At 45.8% G+C, this 25973-nt stretch overlaps 1 protein-coding gene and 1 long non-coding RNA gene across 6 annotated transcripts in view; one reads left to right on the top strand and one right to left on the bottom strand.

Annotated features, from left to right (window-relative positions):
- The window catches only part of YPEL2 (yippee like 2), a 66465-nt gene extending 55970 nt beyond the window's left edge, over window positions 1–10495 (top strand). For 3 of the 5 annotated variants that reach the window (XM_005583867.5, XM_045376076.2, XM_015437883.4), the window contains exon 5: window positions 5762–10495. In XM_005583867.5, the coding sequence (XP_005583924.1) occupies window positions 5762–5851 (90 nt within the window). In that variant the 3' untranslated portion in view covers window positions 5852–10495. The remainder of the gene's footprint in view (window positions 1–5761) is intronic. The other 2 variants (XR_006693264.3, XR_285320.5) reach the window with 2 other exon arrangements.
- Window positions 1–25973, bottom strand: part of LOC141408788 (uncharacterized) — a 66923-nt gene that overhangs the window by 20237 nt on the left and 20713 nt on the right. The window lies entirely within an intron of this gene.

The following is a 25973-nucleotide window of genomic DNA, read 5'->3' as shown; positions in this document are numbered from 1 at the left end:
ACTGACTTTCCATGGCCTTGTGGGATTGTCTTAGACCAGGATAGTCACCTGTCTACCACGCTCATTCTTTCCTTTCTGTTGATATATTTCTCTCCTCCTATTCATTCCTTCACAACTACCCCTGAGACACACACCCCTTTCGATTTAATAAATAATAATAGTAATGGCATATAACCTTTCTTGACAGCTCACTATATGCCAGCCATACATCAGCAGCCTTAGAGGTTAGGTGCTGTCTTCACCTCTATTTTATGGATAGGGATACTGAGACTTACGGAGGTTAAGAATATGTCCAAGGCAATCTAGCCATTTAATAGCCACACCAGGATAGGAATCCATGTAATATTCTGTTATTTATTTTTTATTTCTAAATTTTTCATTCTTTTTTTTTTTTTGAGACGGAGTCTCGCTGTGTCTCCCAGGCTGGAGTGCAGTGGCGTGATCTCGGCTCACTGCAAGCTCCGCCTCCCGGGTTCACGCCATTCTCCTGCCTCAGCCTCCCGAGTAGCTGAGACTACAGGCGCCCGCCACCACGCCCAGCTAGTTTTTTGTATTTTTAGTAGAGACGGGGTTTCACCGTGTTAGCCAGGATAGTCTCGATCTCCTGACCTCGTGATCCACCCGCCTCGGCCTCCCAAAGTGCTGGGATTACAGGCTTGAGCCACCGCGCCCGGCCAAATTTTTCATTCTCAAAGGAGGTGACCATGTAGTAGTATTCTGACACAGAGCCCATGCTCTTTTTTAAATATTAAACAAATTTATTTTATTTTATTTTGTTTATTTTATTTTATTTTATTTTGAGACAGTTTCGCTCTGTCACCCAGGCTGGAGTGCAATGGCGCGATCTCGGCTCACTGCAACCTCCGCCTTCCGGATTCAAGCAATTCTCCTGCCTCAGCCTGCCAGGTAGCTGGGATTACAGGCATGCGCCACCACACCTGGCTTATTTTTTGTATTTTTAGTAGAGACAGGATTTCACCATGTTGGCCAGGCTGGTCTCGAACTCCTGACCTCAGGTGATGCACCAGCCTCAGCCTCCCAAAGTGCTGGGATTACAGGTGTGAGCTACCGTGCCTGGTCAACAAATTTATTTTTTAATAAATAGAGATAGGGTCTCACTATGTTGCTCAGGCTGACCTCAAACTCCTGAGCTCAAGTAGTCTTCCCAAATTGGCCTCCCAAAGTGCTGGAATTATAGGCATGAGCCACCGTGCCTGATCAAGAACCCAATAAATATTCCTAAAACACCTAGGCCCCAGGCCCTGAGCAAGTCATTATTGAAAACTGCCTTAATTAACATCCACTGTCAGATGTAGTCATGGCTGGACGTCTCCCAAATGGACAATTATTCTTTCATTGTTTAACTCAGCAAAAAATGTTAAGGCCCCTTTGGGGCCTAGGAAAAGTGAGCAGTCCTTTGCCAGAGTGAGAGGAGAGAAGGACCAGGATCTGCTTCAACACTAGGGACTGATTGTTCTAACATGCGCTGGGGTCACCACATAACCATAGACACTGCCCCTATAATCCCTCTAGCTAGCGGTTAAGAACCATCTAGGCAGCTAGAGTGAGGTTCAAATTTGGGCTCCATGACTTATTTGTCTGTGTGTCCTTGGACAAGCTACTTAGCTTCTATGCTAAGTTTCCTCATACTTACAGAGTTGGTTTGAGTGTTAAATAGGATCATGCCTGTAAAATACTTAGGTCTTCACCTTGCATAGAGCATATGTCAGTGAAAATTTACTTAAATTGTTATTGTTATTATTATTGGCAGAATTTTTCAGCCTGCATGTGTACATCCATGCATTGCACAATTCTTTCTATTCTTGCCCTCCCTGTCATTGTGAAGATAGTGAAAAGTTGGTCTTCCTGTCTCTGGGAAGGCAATTTAGTCCATGTAAAATGTCTCAAATTCCCTATCCTGTCATATGGCTCATGAACTGCCTCTGGCTTCTGAAGGAGCCTGAAGGAGTTGTCAAACCTGCCGCAGAGTGCTAATGGTATGTCAATGTAGGTTCATCCATTGTAACAAATGTTCCAATCTGGTGTGGGATTTTGATAGTGGGGGAATCTGGAGGTGGGTAAGCGGGTATGTGGGAAATCTCTGTACTTTCTGCTCAGTTTTGCTGTGACCCTAATGCTGCTCTAAAAATAACATCTTTTGGGAGAAAAAATATATTTATACACATATAAAATAATGTGAGCAATAGATGCCAGGCACAGAATTATGATTCCATTGAAATAGTTTGAAATTGTGGAAATCATTAAAAAAACAAAACAAAACAAAAAACTGCCCCAGGTGGAATCTGCAGTGGAGCCTGGTAGCACTGCCTTCAGATTCCATTTTCCCCATTCTCTGGAAATGTTCAGGATTACAAACAAAAATGGGGCCAGGCACAGTAGCTCAGGCCTGTAACCCCAGCAGTTTGGGAGTCCAAGGTGGGTGGATCACCTGCGGTCAGGAGTTTGAGACCAGCCTGGCCAACATATAGTAAAACTCCATCTCTACCAAAAATACAAAAGTTAGCCAGGCGTGGTGGTGGGTACCTGTAATCCCAGCTACTCAGGAGTCTGAGGCAGGAGAATTGCTTGAACCCAGGAGGCGGAGGTTACGTTGAGCCGAGATCATGCCGTTGCACTCCAGCCTGGGCGACAGAGTGAGACTCTGTCCCAAAATTAAAAAAAAAACCTAGACAGTGTGTTGTGTGGTGCCAAGACGGGTTAGCCACAGCTTCCTATGGTTGACTTGGTTGTTCCTGTGGGAGAAGCTGGACTTGGCCATTCTGTTCCCTCTGTACAGTCATGGGCCCCCTCTGGGTGATCTGGGGTGGGAGACACAGTTCTGCTTGTGATTATCCAGAAATGTTCTTCATTGCTTCTCGGCCTTTTGGCTAAGATCAAGTGCAGAAAAGTTCTCCCCTTCCCGTGTTTCCCAGCCTCTTGGCTGTCTTACTGCCCTGAAGATGTGCTGGATTGAAGATACACGACAAGCCTGAGTTGGTTGGTTTTGCTCCATGCTTGAGGTTCAGATAAAACGATTCATGCTTTTGACAAAGGTTTATCAAAAGCCTTTGACTAAATACCAAAAAAATTGACAAGATCCAGTGCCTGCCCTCAAAGCGCTGACAGTCATGATGGCAGCTCAGGAGGAAAACCAACGTGAAAACAGATCAAACAGCCTGACAAGCACTGGGATGTGCACAGCACAGCAAGGACCCCAAATATGCATCCGTCACCTCCTATGTGCAAGCCCAGGGAACCTTCCTTTTTTTTTTTTTTTTTTTTTTTTTGAGATGGAGTCTCGCTCTGTCACCCAGGCTGGAGTGCAATGGTGTGATCTTGGCTCACTTGCAACCTCCACCTCCCGGGTTCAAACAGGACCTGCCTCAGCCCCCAGAATAGCTGGGATTACAGGCATGTGCCACCATGCCTGGCTAATTTTTTTGTATTTTTAGTAGAGATGGGGTTTCACCATGTTGGTCAGGCTGGTCTCGAACTCCTGACCTCGTGATCCGCCCGCCTTGGCCTTTCAAAGTGCTGGGATTACAGGCATGAGCCACTGCGCCCAGCCCTAAATTTTTTGTATTTTTAGTAGACACGTGGGTTCACCATGTTGGTCAGGCTGGTCTCAAACTCCTGACCACAGGTGATCCACCCACCTTGATCTCCCAAAGTTCTGGGATTATAGGCGTGAGCCACCCCATTGTTACCTCTGTGAAGTAGGTGTGAATCTCCCAGTTCTATTTTATTTTATTTTATTTTATTTTTTTGAGACAGGCCCCAGGCTGGAGTGCAGTGGTGCAGTCTTGCTCACGGCAGCCTCAACCTCCTGGGCCCAGATGATCCTCCTGCCTCAGCCTCACAAGTAGTTGGGACTACAGGTGCATGATATCACACCCAGCCGATTTTTGAATTTTTTTTTTGGTAGAGATGAGGTTTTGTCATGTTCCCCAGGCTGGTCTCAAACTGGCCTCAAGCAATCTTCCTGCCTCATCTCAAAGGGTTAGGATTATGGGTGTGAGCCACCACGCCCAGCCGAAATTTTTTTTTTCTGTAATGGGAAACTCATTTTCTTAGTTTTGCTTTCTCCTCCTTCCCGCCCAAACACATTAGTGTGGAACAATGGACCTTATTCCCAAAACACATTTCTCTGTCGTGCGTATACACGCATGTGTGCGTGTGTGTGCACAGAGACAGGGAATAATGAAGTGTCAGGGAAATTGCTGCTGTGGTGTGCGTGAGCTCTTGTTCTGAAATTCAAAGCCCATGAGCTCTAGAACAGAAAACACAGTTGATACAACTGTGACCCAGAACCCCCAAGGGTACGCCTCAATTCCTTACTAATTCTGGGGGCTCCGGGAAGGGCTGATGTCCACTGCTTGTGCATATGGAGCTGAGACACAGATGACCAGTGTTTTTCTGAGAATACACCAAGATGTTCTTACGCGTGTATCTCTGCAAACAAAAGAGCCCTTTATCCTCTGCCTCTGCAGGACTTCTTTTGGGGGGGTTTATTCGCTGGGAGAGCCCACAGTGCTGTGGGTTTAGAAAAGTCACCTGCCAGGTGGTTAGTATGACATTCTTCCTCTGGGGGGCTGGCAGTTGGGTGGGGCTTGAGGGCTGCCAGGTTCTCTGGCCTGGAGTTTATACAGCTCCTGTCTCCACACATCTGACATAGAAGCAGCAAGAAAGACCGATTGAAAAGGAGACCTGTCTGGCCTCTTGAGTATTTTGTTCCTCTCCCTGTCATCTCTAAGCCTAACAAGTACAATTTAAAATTAGAACCAGGCTTTCCTGTGTTCTTAGAAACTAGCAGGAATGACACAGAAACTTTATGGATCTCTCCACAGGGCAAACTTCCGTTAGCACCAGAAACCAAGATTTATATATATATGTAAATGTACTAATTCATTCAGCAATTATGTATTGAAATTCTATTATGTGCCAGGCAGTCTTCTAAGGCTACAGCCATGAACTAAATATGAAAGTCTATGCACAGAATGAAGTTTATATTGTAGTCATGGGAGACAGAGAATAAACAAAATAGAAATGCAAATTATAATGTATGTTCAGAAGTGAGAAGTACAGCGGAGAAAACTAAAGCAGGGGTTGGGGCAGAAGGCAGAAAGGGAGTACTGGAGTGGAAGTTGGATTTTAAGTAGGGTAGTTGGGGAAGACCTTACTGAGGGGGTGACATTGCAAAGACTTAAATGAGCAAAGCTCCTGGAAAATTCTGTTGTAATGTTGTGAAAGTCCTGGTGTTGCCTCAGTTCTGCAGCTAAGCGAGGGGGACATAAAGCACTTGAGGGTTAGGAATCATCTCACTGAGTCAGGGTAAAGCTGGGACCAGACCACGGTGATGCTGATACCTGTCATCCGCCCCTGCTTTTCTGTTACAAAAGTCATTTCCTTGGCCGGGTGCAGTGGCTTATGTCTGTAATCCCAGAAGGTATGAGGGAGGCCAAGGTGGGTGGATCACCTGAGCTCAGGAGTTAGAGACCAGCCTGGCCAACATGGTGAAACCCCCTCTTTACTAAAAATACAAAAATTAGCCAGGCATGGTGGCGGGTGCCTGTTATCCTATCTGCTTTGGAGGCTGAGGCAAGAGAATCGCTCGAACCTGGGAGGCGGAGGTTGCAGTGAGCTGAGATTGTGTCATTGCACTCCAGCCTGGGTGACAGAGTGAGACTCCACCTCAAAAAAAAAAAATCATTTTCTTGTCTTCGGTCGTTCAGTATCTCTTCTCTTCCTCTGTATTTCCTAGGAACATGCTTTTGAAAGCAGCCAGAAATATAAAGAAGGCAAATACATCATTGAACTAGCACACATGATCAAGGACAATGGCTGGGACTGATTGGACAGCATCTACCCAACCCAGTGTCCACGTGAACGCCATTCAACCGAACATTCTTCCCAAGCGTGAGAGAGTGACTGACACTTGGTTCCATCCATTTAGGGGCCTTGCCATCTGGGGCATCCTCCCACCCTGACGCCATCTTTCTGGTGACCGGCCTCTAAATCGCTGTCTCTCTGTCTCTTTGCTTTGTATCTGTTTGTGAGTTGATCCTGGCTTCTCTCTGTTCTAGTTTTGGCTGAAAACAAAACAACAAAAGGAACAGATCCTTGACCGCATGGCGGCAGCCCACCTTGGTAAGGGCCCCAGGGCCCGTGGGAGAGCTGCCTGACGGCCTCTTGTCAGGAGAGCAGTGGCATGGGGGCGTGAGGAAGAGGGAAAGGGAAACTCTTAAGGGTCCTGGTGCGGGGAAGGGGTGGAAGGGTGGAGGTAGGAACAAAATTACGCTACTCCTGGAGACCTGATAACTTAGGCTTGAAATAATTGACTTGACTAAAAGGACAAAGAGAAAAAAAAATACCTCATGACTGCATTCTCTCTGACCAGAAGCTTCTGTTCCTGACACCAAATGTGCCAGGTTAGCAAATGAGCACAAAGATGTGGCCCTGATTCTAGTCGGCGGGGAAGGGCCTGGTGCTCCTGGGCTGAGTGGGCGAGTGTTCTGGCAGCAGTGAGTGACTTGGGCAGTGGCCCGGTGGGTGCGATGACTCTGGTGCCTCACTCAGTCTCTGGGCAATCATCATCTTTGCCTCTTTAGGCACCGTAGATAAGGTGTGAGGGGACTGTCATTTGCAATGGGCTTAACATCCAAATATCCCAAAGGCTTTGACCAGCAACCAAGTAAAATCAGTAATTGAGGAGAGCAGGGCACAAAGGGGCTGCAGTTTGGGAGCTCTGAAGAAATGGCTCAGATATTGAGCCAGAGAAATAAAAAGTAGGATCAATTAGCAATTCTTACTGCCCTTCCTTCTGACCCCTCATAAGAGGAGTGTGGTGAGGGAGGGGACTGGGTAGGGGTAATCCCTGGAGGGGTTTAGATTGGAACCAGTTCAGGTTTGGTCCATCTTTCCTCTTTGGTTTTATAGTGGCTTCCGTGGGATCGACAATTTCTTGTTCATAGAGTTTCAGGTGTGTTTCTCCAGTCCTGTTACTGTAGACTGTAGAAAGCGTGGGCCCCAGGCTCTGAGCTTAGTAATAACCTGGCTGGTAGATTCCTCATGCCCCTAATTGCCCCACTTAGGTCTGAATGTCTTGCACGGAGAGAAATCTGCTGTCAATGTGGTCCAGCAGCAGGGAGGAGTTCTGCCCAAATCCGATATTACCCTTTCCCCACATCCAAACATCCTTCGATTAGGGAAGTGGAGAGCATCCCTGTAAGGCCCTAAGAGAAAGAGGAGTTTGTTACATTTAATCAACACTGTGAAGTCTGTTCTACAGCAATTCAGCCAGTCCACAGTATACGACTGAAACTCACTTAACTAGGTTCGTTTCATTTCCTAGACTGAATATATTATTGTGCGTGTTAGGTAATTCTCAGCATCTCCTTCTCCAAGTAGGCCGACCCTCTTGGAAAATTCACCCTAAAAGTCTCACAAAAGAATGAGTTGATGGAGAGACTCCGTAAAGCGATGAACTGAGATGAAAGCAGCCAACAGCCCAGGAGCTTTTCAGAATCACATCTGCAGCAGAACCAATTTCTGTTCGGAGCGCGTCCTTGGTGGAAATGGTTTTTTGTGTGTCTCCACGCACTGATGGTGGAATGGGAGCCCCAAGACAGGTGTGGGCTTGCCCTGCCAGGGGCAGGTGGCAGGACTGACAGAAACCAGGATAGCTCCAGGATTCTCAGGAGAGAGCCCCTGTAAGACAAATGGATTCTTAGAAATTGACTTTTGTTCCCCAAGGCTTCTGTCCAGATCTTTCCAGTGCTTTCACAGCCCTGGGAGGTCAAGTTGTTCTTCCCACTTTACTGCAAGGTAGACTGAGGTTCAGAAGAAATATGGAATTTCTGCTCCCAGAAGAACAGTTTCTCTGGCTCACAGGCCCAAGTTCTCAATGAAATCGTTTTTCAACTTTCACATTCCTAAGCCGGCTTCCCGGCACAGAAGCCATGGATTTCCCCTCTCTCCCTTCCCCTCCTCAGGGAAAGTCTTCCTTCATGGATTTTCCTTAGACCCTTTCCTCAGGGATTGTCCTGGCTATTTATTGATAGTCTTTCCCATAGGAAGAAAATGGGGGTTAACCATGGGGTAGGTGTTTTGTCTTTCAAACTGAAAATGGAATGTGGTGACATCAGCTAGACATGGGGTGCCCTCAAGTTTCCAGGGGGGCAGAGAAGAAGACCAATGTGCCACTGTTCTTCCTTGGGGATGAGGCCTTTGACTGTTGCATGGATCAGAGCAGGCTCCAGTCAGACCCTGGTTCTGAGTGTTTTTTTTTTTTTCGATGACTATCCAGTGAGCCTCCAGTGGGTGCAAGGTGCCATACTTGCTGTGAGAGAGCTGAGTAGAGTGTTGGTTTTTCCGTAACTACAGGGGAAAAAAACTCATTAGGCTTTCCCTTTGTGTCAGTGAAACCAAAAGTGCTTCTTACAACATTCGCTCTGTTCATGGGTTGTCTATCTAACATTGAGCAGCCTTGGAGAGGCCACAGCTGAGCTATGGAGATGCTAAATTAACTCATGGCCTCAGTCAGTTCATTCTTTAATTTCCTCACCAAATTATTGACTTAGAGCGTAACCAAAGACCTCATTCATTCACCCCAGGTGGGTTGGGGGAATTGGAGTTTGTTGGTGAAGTCTGGGGGCGGGGTGTGGGGAGTGGAGACAGAGTAAGGAGACTTGAGAAAGGGAAAAGCATGAAGTTCTATACCTCAGCCAGCAGCTGCCTTCGTTTGGAACTGAAGTCCAGCCAGCAGACTCTCTAGCTCCATCTCCCCTGTGCCACCCTAGGTCATACGACCTTGGCCACCCTGGAGTAGACCCAGACCCCTCGGGACCCGGGACATTAGTCTCAGGCTGCTGATGGATTGATTTGACATGAATCAAATACAGCCAAACTCGATACCCACAAGCTGTCAGCTGGACCTGACTGAGTGTTCTTCCTGAGTTCACGAGGATAGGCTAGAGTGCATTTTTACTGGTGGATCAGTGTGTGCAAAAGAGATGACCCTTTAGAAAGAGATTTTCAAGTGGATATATATAAAAGAAACAGTTGCTTGTAAAATATACTTTTGTAAATAATATTTAATTTTTTAAATAATATATTTGGTGCTGTTTTCTCAGATCCCCTGAGAGCACTTTTTATTTTCATTTTAAATTTTATGGTTTCCTTTGCATTTCATGAAGTATATTTTAAGGGAAACAGTGATCACCAATACACGTTTTCGGTTTTTTATTTTGTTTTTTTTTTTTTAAGGTCTCTATCACTTTAATCTGGATCAAGGCTTTAAAGCAATGCCTCTCTGCATTTTTTCCCCAGTGGAACAGACTCTGCAGTACATTAATCAGGTTGAGAATTGAAATATTTTCTTGCATCAGTATTGACTAGAAAAGAAAATAAATAAAACCAAGTAAATTTAGTAGTAACAACTTACAGTGATTCTTCCTGTTGGAAGAATTTCCAACAAATCAGAATCACGTTTTTGGTTGTGCGTGTGCGCGCGCGCGTGTGTGTAAAAAGCACTTTCAATTGTGCCTCCTGTTTTCTCGAGTGGGGACACTGTAACTACAGTTTACACTTCGGGCACATACAGTTTTTCTTCTTTTTCTCTGGTTATTTCTGTTTTTGAGTGGACCAACAGCAGAACCCACGAGGATTTTTTGTTTTCCTGAGCATGGAGCTGTTGCAGGTTTGCTCCTTTTTCTTGCTTTGTGTGCTCAGCTTTTACAGACTGTAAAGGAGATCTGTTGTTTGTGATGATGGAGCACAGTCAAATCTGTGCTTCTAACTGAGATGAGAGTGTATTAATCACGTATCGCAGGGCTCCAGCTGTTTTAGAAGCCACATCATGTTAAACATTAACTGGTTTGGATTAAAAGAACATTAATAAAATAATACACATATCTTAGTGATAAACAGCTTTTTTTTTTTTAAGGTCAGATTGCCTCAGGTTCAGAAAGAGGCTGAGAAATCAAATCTTGAACACAATCAACTTACATATTTTAAAGGAATCTGCCTCAAATGAGAAAATATACTAGTTGTCTAGATAGAGGAAAGAGATATTTAATTTTTTTAATTAAAATAGATATGAAATCTACTGGCAGTAAAAGGTAAAGCCAAGAAGAAACTGAAAGCTATTCTCATGTTACCAAATTCTATCTGCCCATATGTTTTTGTATAACATTTTGGTGACAGTGGGAGTCGGTCCCTTTCCCAGCCTGCAGAGACTATCTTCCAATACAGAATCTGTCTATTATGCTTGTGTTTACAAACTGTGTTTGTTGGGTTTGGGTTTTTATTTTCTTTGGTGGCATTTTTCAGGTCACTATGCTTCTATAACAAAGGTAATTGTTTTCAAATAATTTGTCTTCACCTTTTCCCGTATTTGTACATAGTGATTCAGTATTAGAGAAAAGTGCATTGTTTCTGTCATATTTCCAATCTGTGTTGGTGCTCATTTGAGAAAATAAAAGTTTTCAAATATTAACTCTTTGAAGAGCTCATCTGTCTTCGTTGACCCAGTGTGTTTGATCTTGACATTTCATATTAAAGTATTTAAAGGCCTATCTAAACCCAGTCACAGATCTGTCTGAGATCCTAAGGGCTTGTTTTTCCCAAGGACAGTCAGCCAACTAATGAATAAACAGCCAGTCTCATGCCTATCTGCAAATGCTTCTCCTGGCTTTAGATATCAGAAATGCATGAGTGACCTTTATCCAGTTCCGTGTACTAAGCCCCATATTCATAGACTCTGCAGACCTTTCTGATGACACCAATTTCTTTGGAAATAGTATTGCATGAAGTAAAGGGGAAAAAAAGAAGTAAAATAACAAAATTATGTCAAAAAGGGGTGGTATTATCTCTGAATGATTGGCTAACAGAGACCAGTATTCACAGTTATATGGCATATCAGATTTTCTCATTTTTATTATTTTATTTTTATTTTTATTATCAACAATATTTGGTAAACATGTGTTTGATTCCAGGCACTGGGCAAGGCAGTTCTATCATCCTAATAAGTAAACTGTTTTTGTTTGCCAAGTACTCTTCCTCCAGTCCGATCCATATGCACACATTGTCTTGTATATCCAGTTGCTGTAAGTAAATTTTGTGAGCTGGTGCCTTCATTTAACATAAGCTGAACAATTTTGTCTCGGCATCATCATTTTATTTTTTATTTTCATTTTTATTCTTTTGAGACTCTGTCGTGCAGGCTGGAGCGCAGTGGCACAATCTCAGCTCACTGCAACTTCCTCCTCCTGGGTTCAAGTGATTCTCTTGACTCAGCCTCCTGAGTAGCTAGGATTATAGGTGCGTGCCACCATGCCCGACTAATTTTTGTATTTGTAGTAGAGATGGGATTTTGCCATATTGGCCAGGCTGGTCTCGAACTCCTAATCTCAAGTGATCTGCCCAAGTCGGCCTCCCAAAGTGCTGGGATTACAGGTGTGAGCCACCGCGCCCAGCTTATCATTTTATACTGTATCTTAAAGTACCTTTTCAAAAGCTTGCTTCCATATCTTATGGAGTACCCATCTTTTACAGGCAGCCGGAATGGCAAAGAAGATACTAAAACCACACAAGTGTGCATGTTTCACATTGCTAATATTTTTAAAGCCTTTCTATGGCCAGGCACTGTGGCTCATGCTCATAATCCCAGCACTTTGGGAGGCCAAGGCAGAAGGATGGCTTGAGTCCAGGAGTTTTAAGACCAGCCGGGGCAACATAGTGAGACCCCATCTATATAAAAAAATTAGCCAGGCATGGTGGTGCGTGAGGCTGAGGTGGGAGGATTGCTTGATCCCAGAAAGTTGAGGCTGCAGTGAGGCGCAATTGTGCCACCAGACGCCAGCCTGGGTGACAGAATGAGACCCTGTCTTAAAAAAAAAAAAAAAAAAAAAAGGCCGGGCGCGGTGGCTCAAGCCTGTAATCCCAGCACTTTGGGAGGCCGAGGCGGGCGGATCACAAGGTCAGGAGATCGAGACCACAGTGAAACCCCGTCTCTACTAAAAATACAAAAAATTAGCCGGGCGCGGTGGCGGGCGCCTGTAGTCCCAGCTACTCAGGAGGCTGAGGCAGGAGAATGGCGGGAACCCGGGAGGCGGAACTTGCAGTGAGCCGAGATCGCGCCACTGCACTCCAGCCTGGGCAACAGCGTGAGACTCTGTCTCAAAAAAAAAAAAAAGATCTTTTATAAAAAAGGACATGCCTTCTCTCCCTCCCACATATTTTCAACTACCCATTCTGGGCACAGCTACAGTTGACTTTTATTTGTCCTTCAGTATATTATCTTCTTCCAGTGACCTGTTTTGCTTCAGTGGATGTGCCTGTTATCATTTCATTCTTGTTTGCCTTTTGCAGAGAAGGACGAGAGAAAAAAGAATGTGCTTGAGACAACCAATCTCAAGCCAGCTTTGGGTCCTCATTCTTTCAAGCTCTTATTTCCCTCCTGGGAGAAAGGGAGGGGAGAGGACACTATCCCCATTTTGTAGATAATGAAATTGAGGTCTTGTAAGGTCTCATTACTAAACCATATTCCAAATTTTAGCGTTGTTAAGTCTTTTTTTTTCTTCGAGATAGGGTCCGGCTCTGTCACCCAGGGTGGAATGCAGTGCTGCAATCTCTGTTAACTGCAGCCTCCACCTCCTGGGCTCAAGTGATCTTCCTGCCTCAGCCTCCTGAGTAGCTGGGACCACAGGTGCACACCACCACACCCAGCTAATTTTTGTATTTTTTTGTAGAGCTGCGGTTTCGGCATGTTGCCATGTTAATTCTGATGTTGCTTCACATGACACTTTCCCAGTCTGCCCACCCTGACTGCTTAATAAGAGCTCAGGGAATTCAAATTAGAAAATTCACATAAACAAAACAGCTACAAAAGTCAATGCTACCTGGAAAGTATTATGTATTTCATAGCTCAATATTTTTACACTAGGCTTTGTTGTTGTTTTTAATACTCTCTAATGGATTACATATGTAATCCTTGGCCGTCTACATTAATAATAGGTGCTGAATAAATGCCTGATGGGCCTTGAATTGGATGGCGGAGAATTAACAGCTTTTAAAAAAAATCTGTTTAACCATGTCAGTATGTTTAAGAGTAGAATGAAGAAGTTAAGCATAAAATGCTTCCTGCATAGGGAAATGGTTCAGTTTATTTGCATTTATTTACCCTACAAGCATTTTTTTCAGACATCTATTATATGCCTAGTCTAGTAGGGAAACCAAGAGAGCAGAAAGCTGTGGTACTAATTTTGCAGTGTGAGAGGATGAGGGATTATTATGCAAGGGCCTCCCCACTTTGGGCCAAGTCACTTGCCACATCAGCCAGGACCCTCACACGGGACCACTGGACCCTGACAGGCACCTGCTTTCTGCTGAAGCAATTGCTCAAAGCCTTTCATCTGAAGCCAATAAGTGGCTCATGTCCTAGAGCAGGGCACAGGGTAGGCTCTGGAGCTAGAGCAACTGAGCTCAAATACTGATTTCCCTTAGATAATCTGTAGAAAAGGCTCAGCCCAGTGTCGGGCACAAAGTATTCAAGAAGAAGATGATTGTTATCACACATGGCACAAGTCTATTTTGAATTGAGAGTGGGATGAAGAATATTATATTTGTTCTTTATGCACATTATTTGTTTAGTTCACACAATAATCCCCCCATTTCACAGAAGAAGAAACTGAGGTTCAAGAAGTATGATAGCATGCCTGTGGAAAAGCGAGGATTTTCACTCTTGTTCTGATTCTGTGAAGCCCACACCCTATCTGTGGCCCCAGCCTGCCATGAACATCTACCAGAAGGAAACTTCCTGGCAGATCTGAGCGCACACCCAAAATGTCATGGCTATTTTGTTCGCTCATGTTTTATTCTTTTTTTTTTTTTTTTAAACATATAAAATGGAAATCCTGGCCTTTCAAGCACTGGAAACACAGAGCTTAGAACTGAGGGATGGTTGGGTTGTATTATACCTTTATTTTATAGGAGTTCAGCCCTTTTGGTTGTGGCACTATGCTTTTATATTTCTTTTTCTTTTTTGGAGGCAGGATCTCTGGTTGCACAGGCAGCACGATCAAGGCTCACTGCAGCCTCCACCTCCTGGCCTCTCGAACTCCTGGCCTCAAGTGAGCCACCCTCCTCAGCCTCCCAAAGTGCTGGGATTACAGGCATGTGCCACCATCCCCAGCCTTACATTTCTTTTGAGGGGAAAAAATGTTTTCACTTGCTCAGAATGATTTTAAAAGATTAAAAAAAAATCCCAACCCTTGCCCACGTGAAAGTGACTAAGGTATTCTAACACTGATAACATCTCCATGGAGCCCTTCAGAGGTAATTCTGCAGGGCAGCTTGGACCAAGCCAAGGATTCAAAGTTCATGTTGCATATAAGGTACCTGTAATTCCCGATGATAAATAATTATACGTACATTTTTTGAGACTGAGTTTTGCTCTTGTTGCCCAGGCTAGAGTGCAATGGCACGATCTTGGGTCACCGCAATCTCCACCTCCCTGGTTCATGCAATTCTCATGCCTTAGCCTCCCAAGTAGCTGGGATTATAGGCACGCGCCACCATGCCTGGCTAATCTTGTATTTTTAGTAGAGACAGGGTTTCTCCATGTTGGTCAGGCTGGTCTCGAACTCCTGACCTCAGGTGATCTGCCCGCTTCAGCCTCCCAAAGTGCTGGGATTATAGGCGTGAGCCACCGTGCCCAGCGAGTTATATTTATTTTCAATTAAAATAATGATTTATCCCGAGCTCATGAGCTCAGAAATCAACACAGTCAAGTGGAAAGAACCTTGGCTTTGGGGTTGCACAGATGGATTTGAAGCCTCGCTGCACGTTTACACAATCTTCACTTTGAGAAAGTCGCTGCAATTATGAGGTTTCATTTCCATCATCTGTAAATAGGGAATACCAGCAACCACATAAGTTACTGTGAGGTCAAATATAATGACAGCCATAAAGTGCCCAGCACAAATGGGCCTCAGCAAGTGTCACTTGTCTTTTTACTGATTGATTGGAACTCACTATGGTGAACACTGTGAGCACATAGGATATTTCGGATTCAACACTTATCCCTCTAAGCCCACCTCTATACAGGGGACTGACACGCAGAGAAGTTAAGTAATCATGGTTACTGGGCCTAATAAGCAGCAGCCCTGTTAGGCAACGAAGCTAGTAGTCCTTGCACCATACTACTTGCCTTTACTTCTAGAGGAGAGAGCGTATGTTTATGGAAAGAAGAAAGGTAGCGGGGCATCAGCTAGAAAAATCATCCTTGAATTTTATGCTAACCCTCTCTGGTGGTCTTCAATACAGCAAAATGCGCTCATTATCCCTGCACTCACTCGTCTGGTGTGCAGGCAACGTGCTGGAGAGGAGGAGGCCCAATGCTGTCGAATTCACTCGCCTCCCCAGCTTCCCCTGGACGTGTCTGCCTCAAATTCTGAGCCACTTCGCCAGAGCAAGGCCACGCAAGCAAAGCATCCAAGCAGTCCAATCAGGGATGTTTTATTTATGGCTTTAATAATGAAGCCTCTTGGGGAAATATTAGTTTCCCATTCCCAGAAGCGAAAATGCTTCTACAGAATGTTCTTAAAATTTATTACTGTTTATATATTTTTTCCTACCACATTCTTTGCACCACCTTAATAGAGTTTAAAACATCCCTTCCCAAAGTAGACAGGATGATCTGTGCTGTCATTCGTTTGGCTGGTTCTTGACCAAGCCAGCACACTGTTGAAAATTGAAAATACAGGTTGATACTGCTGCTGCTGATGACCTAATCCTATGTTGAACCTGTTGTGGTTATTACTAAAACTGCCGCTAATTCAACAGGACCTTGTTTCGGCACTGCCCAGTTCTCAGCCACTTATTTCCAGGGCAGCTGGAAGAACTGCACCCATATCTCTTGGAGGCACTCAGGCTTGAAGCTGTTTCCATGGTGATGAGACATACCCAAGGTTCAGATTTCATTTTGTTTTAGATCTCAATGATATTCTAAAAGAAATAGTTTACTGGTGAGAACTCTCAGCCATCTGAGAGAGGAGGCTGGAGGGAAAAGAGAGCCGCTGACCTCCTGGAGCCCTTGCTGTAGGAGGGACCTCTTTGGGAGTTTTTGTTTAACAAGGGAGAGTGGGTAGTCATCCTGCAAAGAAAAGGTCAGCGTTCTCTCAGAAGTTACTGACATGGACTTGCTGAGTCCAGTGCATCAGACATTTCCTCTTGCCTTGGGTAAACCCAGGTATAGCCTGATGGAGGCTTGCTTAAAGCAAGCAGTGCGACAAGGCAGCAGAACTCAACATGAGAATGCCCATATTATTATTATTATTATTATTATCGTTATTATTGCTATTTTTGGAGACGGAGTCTCACTGTGTCATCCAGGCTGGAGTGCAATGGCACGATCTCAGCTCACTGCAACCTCTGCCTCCCGGATTCAAGCAATTCTCCGCCTCAGCCTCCTAAGTAGCTGGGATTACAGATGTGTGCCACCATGCCCAGCTAATTTTTGCATTTTTAGTAAAGATGGGGTTTCACCATGTTGGTCAGGCTGGTCTCGAACTCCTGACCTCAGGTGATCCACCTGCCTCAGCCTCCCATGGTGCTGGGATTACAGGCATGAGCCACCGCACCTGGTCGAGAATGCCTACAAAAGTTTTTTCTGCCAGTGGGCATGAGACACACAGTCATGTGGTTTAAACCTCAGGCACCAGAGTCAGACCTAGCTCTGTTGCTAGTTAGATGTGTGACCGTGTGTGACCGTGGATAGGTCAGTTACCTTCCTTTTTTTTTTTTTTTTTTTAAGAGATAGGATCTTGGTCCGTCATCCAGGCCACTGGAGTGCCATGGCGTTGTCATAACTCATTGCAGCCTCAATCTCCTGGGCTCAAGCAATCCATCTTGGCCTCCCAAGTAGCTGGGACTACAGGCCTGCACCACCACAACCAGCTAATTTTTGTATTTTTATTTTTGTAGAGATAGAGTCTCACTATGTTTCCCAGGTATCAAACGATCCTCCCAGATTGGTCTCCCAAAGTACTGGGGTTAAAGGTGAAAGCCACCACACCTGGCCAGATCAGTTACCTTCTGAGACTCAGCTGACCCATCTATAAAAAGGGGTTACAGGCCGGGCACAGTGGCTCATGCCTGTAATCTCAGCACTTTGGGAGGCCGAGGTGAGTGGATTGTTTGAGTCCAGGAGTTTGAGACCGGCCTGAGTAACATAGTGAGACCCTGTCTCTACAAAAAAATTAAAAAATTAGCCAGGCATGGCGGTGTGCACCTGTAGTTCCAGCTAATTGGGGGGCTGAGGTGGGAGGACTGCTTGAGCCTGGGAGGTTAAGGCTGCAGTGAGCTGTGATTGTGCCATTGCACTCCAGCCTGGGCAAGAGAGCAAGACCTTATTTCAAAAAAAAAAAAAAAGTTACGTGAGGACTGAGATCATGAAAGAGAAAGAGAGAAAGAGAAAGCCTGGCACTGTAGAGCTGAAGAAATGGTCATGATTTTTGCTTCAGTACTGTGAGGGCAAGGCATGGATTTATGTTACTCAAAGTAGAAAATGCATGTGAAAGCTGGGCACAGTGACTCATGCCTGTAAACCCAGCACTTTGGGAGGCTGAGATGGGTGGATCACCTGAGGTTAGGAGTTTGAGACTATCCTGGCCAACATGATGAAACCCTGTCTCTACTAAAAATACAAAAAAATTAGCTGGGCGTGGTGACATATGCCTGTAATCCCAGCTACTTGGGAGGGTGAGGCAGGAGAATCGCTGGAACCTGGGAGGCAGAGGTTGCAGTGAGCCGAGATTGCACCACTGCACTCCAGCCTGGGCGACAGAGCAAGACTCCATCTCAAAAAAAAAGAAAAAGCACTGGCCGGGCGCGGTGGCTCAAGCCTGTAATCCCAGCACTTTGGGAGGCCGAGACGGGCGGATCACGAGGTCAGGAGATCAAGACCATCCGGGCTAACACGGTGAAACCCCGTCTCTACTAAAAATACAAAAAAACTAGCCGGGTGAGGTGGCGGGCGCCTGTAGTCCCAGCTACTCGGGAGGCTGAGGCAGGAGAATGGCGTAAACCCGGGAGGCGGAGCTTGCAGTGAGCTGAGATCCGGCCACTGTACTCCAGCCTGGGTGACAGAGCGAGACTCTGTCTCAAAAAAAAAAAAAAAGAAAAAGCAAATGCATGTGAAACACTGCACAGAGGAGAAGGATTCTCAATATCATGGATGATAATGATCCCTTTTTTCACATGTACTTTCTTTTTTTTTTAACTTTAGGTTCAGGAGTACATGTGAAGGTTTGTTACATAGGCAAATTCATGTTACAAGGGTTTGTTGTATAGATTATTTCACCACCCAGGAATTAAGCCCAGTACCCAATTGTTGTCTTTTCTGCTCCGCTCCCACTCCCATCCTCCACTCTCAAGTATACCCCAGTGTCTGTTTCCTTCTTTGTGTTCTAAGTTCTCATCATTTAGCTCCCAGCATGTATTTTCTAAACATGTTTTATTTTATATTTCTTTCCAGGGAATTTGGCAAATGCTAAATATCCCCAAAGACAATCACTCACACATTCTTTTAACAAATATTTATGAGCTACGCTTTATACTAGGGATAAACAGACAAGGTCTCTGCCCTTAGGAAGTTTTCTCAGTCCCGCCTGGGAATGCTTATGTAACAAGGGGAGTGGGTAGTTGCCCAGTGAAGGAAAGCTCTGAGTTGCCACAGCAGTTACTGGTTGGACTAGAAAGTAAAGTTCTAGAAAGGCTTCCTATGGGCCTTGCCACCATGGCCCCTGCCACCATGGCCCCTCTTCCACTGGGTCCCTGTAGCACGTGGCCCAGGTCTCTGCTATGGTCCTTATTGAGTTGTATTATCTATGTCCCTCCCTAGCCCTTTCTTGAGGGCAGGGACCCAGAATCTTCTTTTTATTTTTTTTATTTTTTTTTTTTATTTTTTTTTTTTGAGACGGAGTCTCGCTCTGTCGCCCAGGCTGGAGTGCAGTGGCGCGATCTCGGCTCACTGCAAGCTCCGCCTCCCGGGTTCACGCCATTCTCCTGCCTCAGCCTCCCGAGTAGCTGGGACTACAGGCGCCCACAACCGCGCCCGGCTAATTTTTGTATTTTTAGTAGAGACGGGGTTTCACCGTGGTCTCGATCTCCTGACCTTGTGATCCGCCCGCCTCGGCCTTCCAAAGTGCTGGGATTACAGGCGTGAGCCACCGCGCCCGGCCCAGAATCTTCTTTTTAGAGACAGGGTCTTGTTCTGTTGCCCAGCCTGGAATTCAGTGGCATGTTCATAGCTCACTGTGGCCTTGACCTCCTGGGTTCAAGTGATCCTCCCACCTCCGCCTCCCACTGGGATTTCAGATGTGAGCCACTGTGCCCAGTTCAGACTCTTTCTTTACAGCTACCCAGACTAAAGGTTCAGTGAAGGTTCGATGAAGGAACAATCAAGTGGATATACGGATGCTCGACTATCCAAAGAATTCTTCCTTTCAACTCTAACCCAAAAGAAAACTTGTGATATTTATTGAACATATGTGAGAGAAAGGAAAGATTGCTTTAGCTTTTACCTTATTCCACTGGAAACCCTAAGGTAAATGAGAGAGAAGCTTAGAGGACAGGAAACATAAGTAAAGCATGTAGAAAGATGTTTTCTACAACCAGTGTTGTGGGGCAAGGAAGGTCCTCAAATGATTCCATTCAGTCCAACGTAAGTACAAGTGGCGGGAAGAATGGGGAGATTAGCAGTTACTCATGGAGTAGCAAAGAGGCAGATTTCTCCACATGGGCTATGTCGGACAGGGAGCTGAGCAAAGTCTTGGGAGCACAAACACGAATCCCTTCAGCTGGCTGGTCAGAGGGTCGTGTGCTCTCTGTTGCCCAAAGGAAGTCCTCACAAGTAGTGCCTGGATGCAAGCAATGGATGAGCCCACGAAGTCAGAGGCTGCACAGTCAGCGAACATGGACTGCAAAACTTTCAGTGGGGTCGCTTTAGGACCAGCCTCTTCATCTCCAGGCCCCACTAATCTCTCTCATTCCTCGTTCTTTGCTCTAGGGAATCTTTCCTTTCAAGTGAGAGATGGAGGTGGGGAAACATGGCTTTCATTTGTGGTGTTTTCTCCCAAGTACTTTGCTCTTACTGAGAGTTTTTTTTTTCTTACCCTTGATGGCCTAGGATTGTGAAACTCAAAAGCCAGAGAGATAGATACACATATTTTTTTCAAATCAGATATAATTTACAAACAGTAAAATTCACCTTTGAAAAAAAGGTGGGTGCCGTGGGTCACCCCTGTAATTCCAGCACTTTGGGAGACCAGGGTGAAAGGATCGCTCAGGGCCGGGAGTTTGAGACCAGCTTGGGCAACATAACAAGACCCTGTCTCTACAAAAATAATTTTAAAAATCAGCTGGGTGTGGTAGCTCACACGTGTAGTCCTAGCTACTGGGGAGGCTGAGGCTGGAGGATCACTTGAGTTCAGGAGTTCCGGGCTCTGCACCACTGCACTCCAGCCTGGGTGATGGAGTGAGACCTGGTCTCTAAACAAATAATTTTAAAGGTGTACAGTTGTACTAGTTCTGACAAATGAATACAATCATGTATACCTGTCATGCACCACAGTCAAGATAGAGACTATTTTCATCACCTCAAAAAATTCCTCATGTCCCCTTTGTGATCACCTCTCTCCTCCAGCCCCAGCCCCTGACAATCCTGTTTTCTGTTCCTATGGTTTGCCTTTTTCAGAATGCCATACAAAGAGTTTTGAGTCTGGCTTCTTTCACTTACTGTAATGCTTTAGAGATTCATCCATAATGTTGCGTGGATCAGTAGGTTGTTCCTTTCATTGCTGAATAGTATTCCATTGTACGGATATGCCATCATATGTTCACCAGTTGATGGACATTTGTTTTGTTTCCAGTTTCTGGCTATTCTGAAAAACCTGCTATAAACATTTGTGAACAGAGTTTTGTGGATATTGTGCCTGTATTTTCATTTCTCTTGGGTAAATTTCTAAGAGTGGAGTTGCTGGGTCATATGGTAAGGCGGAGGTTTAAATTTATAAGAAACTAGGCCGGGTGCGGTGACTCATGCCTGTAATCCCAGCACTTTGAGAGACCAGGTAGGTGAATCACATGAGGCCAGGGGTTCCAGACCAGCCTGGCCAACATGGTGAAACCTTGTCTCTACTAAAAATACAAAAATTAGTCAGGCATGGTGATGCATGCCTGTATTCCCAGCTATGCAGGGAATAGCTGTATTCTCATCTGTGAAGCTGAGGCACGAGAATTGCTTGAACCTGGGAGGCCGAGGTTGCTGTGAGCTGAGATTGCACCACTGCACTCCAGCCTGGGCAACAAGAGCAAAACGCTGTCTCAAAAAAAAAAAAAAAAAAAAAGATTGCACATTTAAACGAAGACCTCACCCCTGACCCAAAATTACGTTATTTCTTAATGGCTCTAAAACGTCATTTGATGGCTGGGTGCGGTGGCTCACGCCTGTAATCCCAGCACTTTGGGAGGCTGAGGCAGGTGGATCACAAAGTCAGGAGATCAAGACCATCTTGGCCAACATGGTGAAACCCCATCTCTACTAAACATACAGAAATTAGCCGGGCATGGCGGCGTGCACCTGTAATCCCAGCTACACAGGAGGCTGAGGCAGGAGAATTGCGAGGCAGGAGAATTGCTTGAACCTGTGGGGCAGAGGCTGCAGTGAGCCGAGATCGCGCCACTGCATTCCAGCCTAGGCCACAGAGTGAGACTCCATCTCAAAAAAAAAAAGGCCAGGTGCGGTGGCTCACGCCTGTAATCCCAGCACTTTGGGAGGCTGAGGCGGGTAGACCATCTGAGGCTGGCACACAAAATTAGCCAGGCGTGGTGGTGGGTGCCTGTAATCCCAGCTACTCTGGAGGCTGAGGCAGGAAAATCGCTTGAACCTGGAAGGTGGAGGTTGCGGTGAGCCGAGATCTTGCCATTGCCATTGCACTCCAGCCTGGGCAACAAGAGCAAAACTCCATCTCAAAAGAAAAAAAAAAAAGTCATTTGACATGAAGAGTCATTTAATCCTTTTGAGGAATCATTTTGTTACTTTAAGTCATGTCACTCCTCACTCACTTCATTAGCATACACATTTGCTATTTATTTATCTATCTATTTTGAGATGGGGTCTCACTCTGTCATCCAGACTGGAGTGCAGTGGCACGATTTTGGCTCACTGCAACCTCCGCCTCCCTGACCACCTCAGCCTCCTGAGTAGCTGAAACCACAGATGTGCACCACCACACCTGGCTAATTTTCTGTATTTTTGGTAGAGACAGGGTTTCGCCATGTTACCCAGGCTGGACTCGAACTTTTGAGCTCAAGCCATCCACCTATGTTGGCCTCCCAAAGTGCTGGGATTACAGATGTGAGCCACCGTGTCTGGCCAATCTCGCAATTTATAATCTGGGCTATTTAGTTCAAGGCTCCAGGGACCCTATTATGACCTCTCAAAGAGGCTGCTTAACTCAGCATCTATAAATCTCAAGCCTGAATGGAGACTACAGCCTCCTCCTTCTGCCTGAGTATTGAAAGAAAGGCATTTCTTCCAGCCGTGTATGGGACTGTCACACTGGGGTCTCTGTCTACCCAGAGTTGCTTTCTTATACACCCCTGTGTAGCCAACGGAAGGAGCAAAACATCTGGCAGTTTACTCTGAGGGTCTGTGCGTCCCACTTCCTTTCCTCCAAGGAGAAATTGCTGCACCAATCACCAATCACCTCTGTTTGACCAAATTTGAGAAAGAGCGAGCGGCAGCAGGGAACAGACTGGTGGGACTTTTGAAGAATTCAGGTAATCTGTTGACTCGTGGGTAATGCTTACTTTTTCTTTCTAGGCAATAAATCATGACTTACAAGCAAAAGGCTATTCCGAGTTTTAGACACCATCTGGATCCATTTCCCCCAAGGCCTAGTATCCAGGGTGACCCAGTACGATGGCAAATGTAAAGCCTGCTGAAATCGAGTGCCTGTGTTGGAGAACCAGACTCCAGACATTTGGTTCAAAAAGTGATGGTGACACAATGGGGTCAAGTGAAGCTGTCAGGAAAATAGCTGCTAATAATAGCTCATATGTATTGAGCACTCACTCTGTGCCAGACACCAAATGTTCCACATGTACTTTTTTTTTTTTTTTTTTTTTGAGACAGAGTCTTGCTCTGTCACCTAGGCTGGAGTGCAGTGGTGTGATCCTGGCTCACTGCAACCTCCGCCTCCCAAATTCAAGCAATTCTCGTGCCTCAGCCTCCCAAGTAGCTGGAACTACAGGCACACACCACCATGCCTGGCTAGTTTTTGTATTTTTGTAGAGACTGGTTTTCACCATGTTGCCTAGACTGCTCTCCAACTCCTGAGCTCAGGCAATCCACCCGCTTCCGCCTCCCAAAGTGCTAGGATTACAGGCATGAGCCACTGTGCCCAGCCCACATGTACTTTTTCATTAGCCTTCATATTAACCCTCTAAGGTAGGTTCTATTATTAACTCAGTTTTACAATAAATAAAACAGAGGCTGAGATGCTGAGTTCTTTTTTTTTCTTTTTTTTCAAGAGACAGGGTCTTGCTCTGTTGCCCAGGCTGGATTGCAGTGGTGCAATCATAGCTCACTGCAGCCTCGAACTCCTGGGCTCAAGAAATCCTCCTGCTTCAGCTTCCTAAAGCACTGGGATTACAGATGTAAACCACCATGGTCAGCCTGGAGTCTACATTTTAGCCACTATATATTCAACCTCCAACCCAAGCCCCACTATAGCAAAAATCCCCAGGGAAATAAGTCCAACAAAGGGAAAATGTGAGGACAAAGTGTTTCCAAGATTTCAGAATCTACTTTGAAGATCAATTCATTTCAAGAAGCCATTTATTTATTCATTTAACAAATATTAGGCTGGGCACAGTGACTCACGCTTGTAATCCCAGTACTTTGGGAGGCTGAGGTGGGTGGATCACCTGAGATCAGGAGTTCGAGACCAGCCTGCACAACATGACAAAACACTGTCTCTACTAAAAATACAAAAATTAGCTGGGTACGGTGGCAGGCGCCTGTAATCCCAGCTACTCGGGAGGCTGAGGCAGGAGAATCGTTTGAACCTGGGAGGTGGAGGTTGCAGTGAGCTGAAATCATGCCATTGCACTCCAGCCTGGGCAACAAGGGCAAAATTCCGTCTCAAAAAAAGAAAAAAGTGAACGGGCGCGGTGGCTCAAGCCTGTAATCCCAGCACTTTGGGAGGCCGAGGCGGGCGGATCACGAGGTCGGGAGATCGAGACCATCCTGGCTAACACGGTGAAACCCCGTCTCTACTAAAAATACAAAAAGAAATTATCCGGGCGTGGTGGCAGGCGCCTGTAGTCCCAGCTACTCCAGAGGCTGAGGCAGGAGAATGGCGTGAACCCGGGAGGCGGAGCTTGCAGTGAGCCGAGATCGCGCCACTGCACTCCAGTCTGGGCGACAGAGCGAGACTCCGTCTCAAAAAAAAAAAAAAAAAGAAAAAAGTAAATAACAAAATAAAAAAACAAATATTTATGAACATGTGCAGATGTTGAGGATACAACAGTCACAACATAACTATGGTTCCTGCCCTCACAGACCTTATATTCTCTAAGAGGGACAGTTTGTAAAGAGAAAATTACAATACAAAATAATTTGCTTCATCAGAGGTCTGAAGGGGTGGTGTCAGAGGAAGAGGTGCCCACATCTGATCGTGAGTGTGAGGAAGGGCTTCCCAGGGGACATCTTCGGAGCTGAGTCTCAAAGAATTTGTGGGAATCACCAAATGAGCATAGTGTGTGTGTAACACGTGTGTGTGCAAATGCCCAGGGATTGCACAGAAGAGAAAAGGAAGAGGCATTGTGGGCAGAGGGCACATCTGGCCCAGTCCTCAGACCTGAGACTTCACGTGCATCTGGTATGCCTGGAACACAGAGTTCAAGGGAAACAGCAGGAGAGAGGATCAGGCCACACAAGGAGGTTGGTGCCAGGTCTTGAAGGGCCTTGTAAGGTGTTTAGGTTTTATTTTTATTTTTATTTTTTATTTTATTTTTTTTTTTTTGAGACAGAGTCTGGCTTAGTCGCCCAGGCTGGAGTGCAATGGCGCGATCTCGGCTCACTGCAAGCTCCGCCTCCCGGGTTCACGCCATTCTCCTGCCTCAGCCTCCCGAGTAGCTGGGACTACAGGCGCCCGCCACCGCGCCCGGCTAATTTTTTGCATTTTTAGTAGAGACGGGGTTTCACCGTGTTAGCCAGGATGGTCTCGATCTCCTGACCTCGTGATCCGCCCACCTCGGCCTCCCAAAGTGCTGGGATTACAGGCGTAAACCACCGCGCCCGGCCGGTGTTTAGGTTTTAACTCATAGGCATCAAGAAGCCATTAAAGAATTTCAAGCTTGTTTCCTTCCTTATGGGGTGGAGGGAAAAAAGATTTTTGAGCAGAAGCGTGACATTGTCAGATACACATCACGTTTCCACTCGGACAGTTATGGAAGGAAGGACTAGAGAGAGGCATAGAGGCTGGATGGAGGCAGGGAGGTGATTAAGGAGGATGTAGCAATATTGCAGGTGAGAAAAAGAGAAATGCCTAACCCAGGGCAGTGGCCGTGGGGACAGAGAGGAAGAGACAGATAAGGAAGGCCGAGCCATGGGAGTCGTTGTTTCACCACGAGGTGGTGGCTTGGTGAACTCACAGGCTATGGCTCCACCCAACACTTCCTAGCAGAGAACAGCGAACTTGATCAAGTTGCTTAGCCTTAAGTCTCTCCATTAGTAAAATGGGGATAATAATGGCACCTACAGCACAGGGTTGTGGCAAAAATCAAATGAGATCCATGTGCTTAGCACAGTGTCTGGCACAGGAAGTGCTCAGCTACTTTTCTGTTTTTATCGTTTACTGAGAGGAAGGGAGGGCTCTAGGCTGGGTCCCAGGTTCCTGGCCTGG

This window comes from Macaca fascicularis, chromosome 16, assembly GCF_037993035.2.
Source record: "Macaca fascicularis isolate 582-1 chromosome 16, T2T-MFA8v1.1".
NCBI classification, from domain to species: Eukaryota; Metazoa; Chordata; class Mammalia; order Primates; family Cercopithecidae; genus Macaca; species Macaca fascicularis.
The sequence above is the reverse complement of the archived record's forward strand: the minus strand, read 5'-3'. Positions and strand labels throughout refer to the sequence as shown.